This window comes from Protomyctophum parallelum, assembly GCF_964188405.1.
Source record: "Protomyctophum parallelum genome assembly, chromosome: 15".
NCBI lineage: Eukaryota > Metazoa > Chordata > Actinopteri > Myctophiformes > Myctophidae > Protomyctophum > Protomyctophum parallelum.
In genome coordinates, this window is record NC_139710.1 from 20,367,576 (window position 1) to 20,377,140 (window position 9,565).

The 9,565-nt window shown below is 43.3% G+C and overlaps 1 protein-coding gene across 11 annotated transcripts in view; it reads left to right on the forward strand.

Annotated features, from left to right (window-relative positions):
• The window catches only part of LOC310872043 (rho guanine nucleotide exchange factor 28-like), a 68,942-nt gene extending 60,043 nt beyond the window's left edge, over nt 1-8,899 (forward strand). For 7 of the 11 annotated variants that reach the window (XM_083783729.1, XM_083783728.1, XM_083783726.1 and 4 more), the window contains 11 exons: nt 845-1,023; nt 1,618-1,706; nt 2,435-2,632; nt 2,736-2,864; nt 3,122-3,255; nt 3,342-3,389; nt 3,970-4,074; nt 4,389-4,553; nt 5,506-5,757; nt 5,867-6,245; nt 6,883-8,899. In XM_083783729.1, the coding sequence (XP_083639855.1) occupies nt 845-1,023; nt 1,618-1,706; nt 2,435-2,632; nt 2,736-2,864; nt 3,122-3,255; nt 3,342-3,389; nt 3,970-4,074; nt 4,389-4,553; nt 5,506-5,757; nt 5,867-6,245; nt 6,883-7,055 (1,851 nt within the window). In that variant the 3' untranslated portion in view covers nt 7,056-8,899. The remainder of the gene's footprint in view (nt 1-844; nt 1,024-1,617; nt 1,707-2,434; nt 2,633-2,735; nt 2,865-3,121; nt 3,256-3,341; nt 3,390-3,969; nt 4,075-4,388; nt 4,554-5,505; nt 5,758-5,866; nt 6,246-6,882) is intronic. The other 4 variants (XR_014570338.1, XR_014570339.1, XR_014570340.1 and 1 more) reach the window with 4 other exon arrangements.
• Nucleotides 8,900-9,565: the final 666 nt, after the last annotated feature.

Here is a 9,565-nt window from a genome sequence, read left to right on the forward strand (position 1 = left end):
TTTTACAAACAGACAATACAACAAAACAATACATAATACAGACAATACAATACAATTACTTAAAATGAAAAGTACAGTATAATAAAATAATGACACTAGAATGGTAACAACAACAACAGAGTCCTTATGGCCACAAGACCAAACAGCTGCAGAGAATACAATTAGACAATTTCCACCATTAAATAAGATAAATCATTAACCGTAATATATTGGATAAACCTTCCCCATATCTTATCAAACATCTTCTATTTATTCTTCAAAGTATAAGTGATTCTTTCCAGAGGAAGACACAATGATAACTCCCTAAACCACTGAGCAATACTGGGTTTGCCTATCTTTTTCCACGATAAGGCTATAGCCCTTTTGGCTTGTAGTAAACATAAATCCAGGAATCTTTGTTCGCTACTCTGAATCTTATGGCCAGGTGGGCAAAGACCTAATGGAAACAGTTTTGGGTCAAGCTCAATATCTATCGACAATATCTTCTGAATCTCCCTCCTCACTTCTTCCCAGAATTCTTTCACTCTTGGGCATGCCCACAGACAATGGAAAAGTGTACCTTTGTCTTTACCACATCTGATACAAGTATCTGGAATATCTGCACTACATTTATTTAATTTCTCTGGAGTGATATAAACCCTCATCAGCCAATTATATTGCAACAGTTTTAACCGAGTGTTACCCGTCTGGGATTGAGCATCCATACAGGCTGAGCTCCACTCTTCCAATGTCAATTCCTCTTGTAGATCAGCATTCCATGCATTATATTTGGATTCAGAGGATTCAGGAGAGAATTCTACTAACATAGAGTATAAATCAGAAATGCCCCTATTAACTCTTTCAGGACCAGAAGCCCCCCATCATCCCACTGCAGAAGCTGATCGTTAGAGAGGTAGCCAATGAGGAGAGAGGGATGTTCCTCATCTCAGCCTCCTCTGTGGGACCAGAGATGTACGAAGTGCACACGTCCACCAGGGAGGAGAGGAACACATGGATGAGACACATACGACAAGCTGTAGAGAGGTGTGTGTGTGTGCGTGCGTGTGTGTGTGTGTGTGTGTGTGTGTGTGTGTGTGTGTGTGTGTGTGTGCGTGTGCAGCGCGCGTGTGCGTGTGTACTTGTATTAGGGCTAAATGTCCTCACAAGGTCCTGTGCTAAGGTATAGCAGTTGCATTTGAGCAATATAATTGACTCTTTCCTAGTCGTCACAAGAGATATGCTTGTGTTATGGTTAAACAAGGTTTAGTCAGGATTACAATTAGGAAAGGTTTGGGGTTGGGGTTAGGATTAGGCATTTAGAGAAAAGAAAATAGCAGATCTTCAAGCTCACAACGTGTCACAGCGCATCTAGTGTAGGCTTTAAATGGAAAGAAATGGTCTAAAAGGTCATAAAATTGACGCCCTAAAATGTTGAGGTCCTGAGAAGTATAGTAATACAAGTGTGCGTGCGTGCATGCGTGTGCACGTCCGACGTGCGTGTGTATGTGTGCATGCGCGTGTGTGACACCAGCATATGAAGTGCATGCACATATGTGCTAGTTAATATGTGACCCTGTGTGTGTCTGTGTGTGTACATGTGTGTATCCGTGTCTGTGCCTGTGTCTGTGTGTGTGTCAGTTGTCCTGAGGAGGAGGAGAGGATAGCAGAGTCAGAAGAAGCCAGACGGGTAGCAGAGCTCAAAGTCCAGAAGATACACAAGTTCCAAGGTCATTAAGCCCTATTTTCTAAAATGATGCATGTGTTATGCCTCCATTTGGCTTTTACAACATTCCTATATCTGAATATAAAATAAATCATTCCGTTTCCTAAAGGCTCATACATACTCCAGTTTTTGGTGATAGGTTATCACCGCGGTGTAGTTTTTAAAGGGTTTGAAAACTACACCATTACGTCAGTCGCGGTGATGATCAGCTATCACCGCGGACACAGACCCATCTCTCTGTTTTTACTATCAGACAAGTCTTTTCACTCTGGAGCTATCACCAGAAGTTGGGTAAACCACAGGGAGGCGGGGTCAAAGGACATCACCGCGAGTATGATGGCCTCAACTCTTATCACCGTTTTAGGTGAGAAGCTATCACCTAAAACGGTGATAACCTATCACCAAAACATGTTGACAATTTTTAAAGAATAAAATTTGTTTTAATTCAACCTGCTGTTTGACGAAATTGTCAATATTTCATGTCATGAAAGGTGCTATACAAATAAAGTTTTTATTAATAGTTGTCATAGTGTTATGCCATAGCTTTAGTCATCATTGCTTAGTTTCTTATTTCATTTTTATGTTGTTTTCGTCAGTGAAAAAAGGTAGTCAATGAACATTTTCCATCATAGTTTTAGTTGACAAAATTAACTGGTTTGTGGATGTGTTTGTGCAGAGTGTCTGCTTGGTCAGGATCAGCAGATTAACACTGGTTGTGGTGTGTTTGTGCAGAGTGCCTGCTTGGTCAGGACCAGCGTATCTGCAGCAGCCTGGAGGAAAAGCTGCAGCTGTATGCTGAACTCACCCAGTTGAGCCTCCGCTCATCAGACTCTGTGACGCAGCAGCAGCGCCACCTCCTGGTGACACCTGACAGTGACGCTGAGGCGCCGAGACAGTCCGCAACGCTCCTCACCGCTGCTCTGAGAGAGGGTGAGGAAGAGGCATGTTGTTTCTGTTGAGTTGTAAAAAAGCACACAGACAAATGCACAACTTCTTTTGGAGCCTAACAGATAGACGCTTGCTCTCCCTGCAGTGGAGAAGCTGATTTCCATTGTGCAGGCGTGGGAGGACCGCTCTGCACAGAGCCAGAGCTCTCCTGTCCAAAGACCAGAGACGTGCAGCTACAACAGCCACGGCAGCATCCATGAGTCTCCGTCTGAACGTCAGAAACGATTCTACATTACATACATTACATTTTTTTTACCACAATTATGATATATTTCAAATATATATATATAAAAAATATAATATATTCAAAATCTGCATTGTCAACGATGGGAATGTATTAATGGAACGCACAGCCATTTGGTTCCATTTGTACACTCCGAGTTACAGACTCTTTGTTTAACTGATGCTAAATTTGTTCACTGGGTACCAGCAACATTTAGTTTCTCTGTTGGTCTCTCGTCGTTCCTGCAGCAGACTACCTGAGCACGCTGAGTGTGAGTTCCACCTCTCTGGTGTCCGACAGTGAATGGACAGGACAAGACGGCCTGCTGTGGACCTCTGCCACAGACCTGGGAAGAGGCGACTCCAGCGGAACACACTTGAAGGTTCACCTATTGTAGTTTACTTCCCAAATGTACAGTTCTTATGAGTTGCTGCTTATGTGTTTGCAATAACACAGTCTCTCCCATAGGTGGCAGAGAGTGTCCAGAGTCTGACTCAGCTCCTCTACAGTCTGCAGGTAAGAATATTATTGTCAGGAAATGACTGCAGGAGCACATCAGTGTTTGCTTCTGAATTATCACCCTGATAATTCAGAAATGGAAAACAAATTGGACAGGGGAAAGGAACGTGTGAGTGTTATTTATTTCATCAAATGTAATAATGGTGAACAAACAACCTTTTTTGTAAGACATTACATTGCTTTATTGCTGCGTGACACAATCAAAACATTTTGGCCTTTTAGCACACAACATTGTTAGAAAACTCAAGGCGCTCTTCTAAAATGCACATCCAAAAGTAATTTTTTTTGAAAATAGCAGATCACAATGTGTCGCATCGTGACGCGTTGTATGCTTGTAGATAGGCTACTTTAACTATTAAACCATTAAAATCTGCACAGCTGTACAGCTGCAATTTTCTTTTCGATTTTTGAAAAATCTTGAAAGTGTGAAAACTACTGGTTTAGAAGGCATTTGTATAATCTGTATAATTTTCTTTTGTAAGTTTGGGTCCAGAGGAGACACCAAATGTCTCTTTTGGGTCTTAAAAGAGTTGGGGAAACAGTGCTTTAGTAGGTGTGTCCCTCTGGCTGTGTGCAGGCTGCTGTGACGCTGCAGGACAGCTCTTATGAGATCCACAAGTTGCTGCTTCAGGAGGGAGAGCGACCACAGCTACGCACATCTGTATCGCTCCAAAACAACCCAGTACGTCCACTGACTGATACATCATTGTTTAGATGCTACTTGTATGATGATTCTTCACACACAGCCATTATTTGCCTGATTAAGGAAAGTACCATGGATGAAACCGAGCCACCAAGTTCCTTCGATAAAATGATGGGAGTTTAACAACTTTGCTCATTCGTCTATTCTGTGGCAACCAATCGTTGAGCTTGTAAATCAGCTATTTTTGGCATACAGATTTTTGTTTTGATGGTAAAAGGAGCAGATTGTTCTTAACAAAGTACTTAAAATAGGTTGTTTAAGTAAAACTAAGGTCTGTGTCCTTCATCATTCAGGATCATGAGAAGCAGAGGAGTCTTGACAGGCGGAGAGACGAGGTGGAGAAGAAGAGTTTGGAGAGGAAGAGAGAAGAGGTGGATGAGGTGCAGAAGCTTCATGTGAGACTGAGACAGGAGCAACTGCGCTGGGACAGAGAGTGTCTGGCCAGGGACAAGCAACAGGTAAGACATCTCGAGTCAAACTCGAGATGTCTCAGATATCTCGAGTTTGACCAGATGAAGAGTCTTGGCTCGAAACGTTGTCAATAAAGTACAACTTTTGGAGCAGATGAGTGTGCAGGTTCTTTTCTCTTTTTCTGATACTACTTTTGAGCCCAGCACCTCTACCAAGTGATGTGCGTATTCTATTAGTTTTTGTAGGCTTTAGATTAAAATGTGTCTATGAACATTCATTATACATTCATTTGATCATCTGAATTCAGTCTTTGGAAGGCCTGCCTATGAGCTTTTGGATACGTGTGTTTGGGTTTGAAATGTGGTAAAGTAATAGAAAACAAGTGTATACTTATAGAACTCACGATTTGCTAGCCTGGTTAAGCATCTCAGACGTGTGAATTCACATCATCATGCGTGTTCTGCAGACCGCTCTGGCACCCAAGCACTGGGTGGCCTTTTACTGAAACCAAAAAGTGGTAGAGCCAATCAGTGTCTGTCAATTACAGGGCCCTGAGCGCGCAGATGCTGATTGGCTCTTCCACTTTTTGGTTTCTGCAAAACGTCCACCCAGCGCTGGAGCCAGAGCTCGGTTTTGCAATGAAAAATGTATAGGTTTTTTGGGGGGTCTTCTCCGTCATTCCAGTCCTCATTAAGTCTCAATAAAATCATTCATTCATAGTTTCATACAGTGACTTCATTCAACCAACTGTGGCTACGGCAGTCTGATCTGCCCCAAGCAACACTCCACATAGCATGCAGTAACATAGCATTACAGCACCTGTGAGTTTTATCCACCCTTATACGTAATTGAACAATGCGATGTGCACACAATTCATTAGTTACAATTCAACCTTATACTTACAAACACGTGCCTATCATAAGGATGTCGGGTTGCAATTGGTATTGGTGTATTGGTATATCCCAGACGGCCGACCACAAACCTTCTGTGTTCTCACAGAGCGAACAGGAGAGTTTGCTGGAGCAGCGTGAGCAACAATGCCTCCTGGAGGCAGAGAGGCTGCGCTGCGAGCGCAAGGAGCTGGAAGCCCAGCTATTGGAGTACGAGCAGAACCTAGACAGGCTGAGGGATGGCCAGAGGGGCGTGGCCATGGAACGGGAAAAGATTGACGCCCAGCAGAGGCTACTCCAGACCTGGAGACACAATCGCCAAAGCAGCCTGCCCGTTATGATACCCATGGACTGTTACCAGGTAAGAAGCAGAATGTTAGACAGCCATAGAGAGAATCTAATGGATGATAGAATGTAGCGTTTGGGCGGCGCAGTGATAAAAGTCCCCATTATGCACGTCCTCCTCACAGGTGAGCAGTCACAGTCGATCAGGCAGCCTGGACGGGTCAGTGTACGAGAATGAAGCCGCCCTGCTCCGCTCCTTGCAGCAGAATCACCTTCACCACCACCACCACAACAACAACCAGCACCATCAGAGTCTCAACTCTGGGCCGAGGAAGAACCAGGACAGCCCAGCACACAGCCCCGGCCTCAACCCCAACCTTGGCCTGAGCTCCAGCCTCTATAACAGCCTCAACACCCTGCTGAGCCAGGCTCACGGCAAGCCACCCCCAGATGCTGGTCTAGCATACCCGCACTTCAACAGCAGCCACGGCTTCCCCCGTCCAGTCAACAACCCCATTCACTCCTTCAGCAGTGGGTTCGGCACGCAGCAGCGGAGGACTAACAGTAAGTATACATACCTCACGTGGTTACGAGTTTAAGCTTTCCTTTGATGTCCATTAACGACTCTGTTATTGGCCAAATTATTGGTGCAACACGTAAGCTTCTAGATCGGCTATTTGTCAAGCCATGAAGTGGTCCTCACAGTGGGGTCTTGTTAACCCACAGGGGTCCTTAACGGGGTTGCAGGGAGTCCCCAGCTATCAATGATTGATAGTTGGGAACCAACACTTTCACCTCATCCACACTGCCAGCGTTGCAACCAAGCGAACGATGAAATCTCATTCGAATACATGACTGTCCTGACGTACCGTGAGCGACAACGTGCCGTCCAGCGCCATCCTCCACCCATCCTATAGTATAGCAGTCTCTATTTTAGCAACGTTTCACTGCCCCAATCACTTTTATTGGTTGAGATCTACACGCTATACTACTTATTGGTTATTTGATTGGTTCAGGCTATGCTAGGCTCGCTCCTTGCCTGTGTAGATGAGGTGTTACAGGTCTGTAACTCTGGGAGTGTACAAATAGAACCAAATTGACCAGTTCGGTGGCCTAATGCATGCTAAAGATGGGGTCCTTGAAAAGAAAACTTTGAGGACCACTCGTATAATAAACGTAGCTGTATTCTGTCTCCTTCTAGCAGACTTCAGTCCCCCTTCGGAAAGGTGGAGGTCGGGGATCACAGACCTGGGGCTGTATGAGGACTACCCCACTTCCGCCTCCCTCGACCCTCTTCTTACTCCACAGGCATACCTCTCTCTGGAAGGACAGAATGGGGAGGACGGAGGAGAAGAGAACATTGTGTATCTCTGAAAGTGTCTTCCTGAGTACTTTAGTGGAGGAGTGAGAAACGCTTACTGCCTTAGAACTGGACTGAGAATATTGCACCTGCTCAAGCCGCGCCCGAGAAAAATAATGTGTGTGTGTCTGTCTGTCTGTCTGTGTGTGTGTGTGTGTGTGTGTGTGTGTGTGTGTGTGTGTGTGTGTGTGTGTGTGTGTGTGTGTGTGTGTGTGTGTGTGTGTGTGTGCAGTGCACGCATATTTTCCTGACGTACACAGAGGGTGCAGTTTCCCATTTCTACAGGGCTAATACTGATCCACCATATATTCTGAGCTAAACAGGTGTAATATAACTCGTCTCAATTTAATGTAACATATACTATGTGTTCCTTAGTATCTTGGAAACATGTAGTGGCTTCCTATGGCAAAGTTCTGCTAACCAAACACCGTTCACAGTTAAAACCCAAGTTGTAAATTAAGTGTAAAAACATTCCTGTTGAAGAGATTGGTTCCTTTCTTATCAGACTCTGTGCCTGCCACTGGTGTTCTTTGTATGAGCCAACACATTTGTGTGTGTGTGTGTGTGTGTGTGTGTGTGTGTGTGTGTGTGTGTGTGTGTGTGTGTGTGTGTGTGTGTGTGTGTGTGTGTGTGTGTGTGTGTGTGTGTGTGTGTGTGTGTGTGTGTGTGTGTGTGTGTGTGTGTGGGTGGGACTAGTCTTTAATCAGTCTTTAATTAACTGTATAATCAGCAGACATTTGCAGAAAATATGTGCCTTCACTGACCACTCTTATATTTTTGTTGTGTTACCACACACACCATTATGTCTTTGTGTCCAAACATCTGTCTTGGCAAATATTTTTTTATACTTGTGCTCCCCAATCATTTGTCTTTGTAAATGTCTATTTTTGCTTCCCAGGTTGTCAATGTCTGTAGTACTTTGCTTACAGAATTACTAATTACTTAAATGATAATTTATACTTGGTCGAATATCCTTTTTCCCCATCCAAGGTAACTGGTTTTCAACTGGAAAACACGATTTCTTTCGGTAGATAATCAGTTATTTAGTATGATAACAAGGTCATACAATGCAAGTATTAATTAGGCTTAAAGGTTCAGGGACCAGGAATCAGACTACCGTATGAGCATATACAGTCATATTTTGTTCATAAGAGCACTTACAGATTAGATCAACAACCCATGCTGTTTTCCTTGTAAAATGGTTTAGGCCTATGTTTTGTAAGCTTATTTAAAGCCCAGAAAAATATATTTATGTAGGGACCATAGGCCAAATGCGACATACTAGCGTCATGTCCAGGGGGTGTACTTAGTACTTCAAGCTGCCGCACACTACAGAAACGGGAGATAGGCTCCTGCCCTATGGGCCCCATGGCTACTTCTTACTTATAGGCCAAATGAAGAAGAATAAGTAGACATTATTGTATTCATGTTTAATGTGTTTAGTTTTATGCAAAAGCTACCTACGCTACACTGTTAATTGTTAAAGGACACTTAAAATGCCTTTTGGGTTGTATTTTTTGTCAGTTAAGTGCCAAATATCCAAGAAGTGAATCTTGTAAAGAAAAAGGTAGCATTGTTTCTTTAGTTTTCTGATAAGTTTATTTATTGTGTTAATGTGTAAAACAGCTTCTTGCACTGTCAACATTAATATTTTGTCTTTGTTCTGTCCTTCCTTGTAATCTTCATAATTAAAACTGTCAAGTGCCATATTAACTATATAAAACGTTGCAAGCCACTGTGTTTTGATTTGATTTTGATAGCCGTTACGAGCAATGACATTCACCCACATGTCGCCACATACATATGCCTTGCCTTGCTAAACATGGTGCCACTCCACCCACGATTAGCCACATACCTATGCCGCTGCACGCTATTACATTCACACATACCTAAAACGTTAAAATCTGTGTCTCATCACAGATGAGACATAGCTTGTCCACAGGTCTTTTCAGTGTTTGTCTTTGTCTTGTCCTGCACACATCTGACCAGTCCCTTTCATCAGGTATCATCTGCGTGACTCTTGCCTTTGGATCAGGTATCATCTGTGTGACTGCCCTTTGCATCAGGCATCATCTGCTCGACTCTTCCCGACACCCACAAACTCTGGCACTGAATCATCCATAATTCAGTGTCCTGAATGTGCAGTGCAGTTCTAGTTATTATTTTTGTGATTTAATGCCCAAGGTTTAAGGTCACATGTTGCGTTGTGATCTTATTGATCTACTATTTTCAAAATGTTTTAAGGTTTGTAAAATAATACAAAAAAATGATTTTTTTTTTTTACATACAAGGTTTCCGTGCGACAGCACTGATGTGCAGGTTGCACGGTTGACCTCTGCCCAGTGCAGAGTCAATGGGTTGCACATGGCGCTTTCACTCTGTGTGTTTGTGTCTGCAGTACATGCAATCTGGGACTCATCTGATAAGCAGCGGTGAAAGAAACCAAATAGATGTACTCAAAAGTACTGTACCTAAGTACACTTCTGAAGTTATTTTACGTTACTTAATTTTGATTTGTCTACTC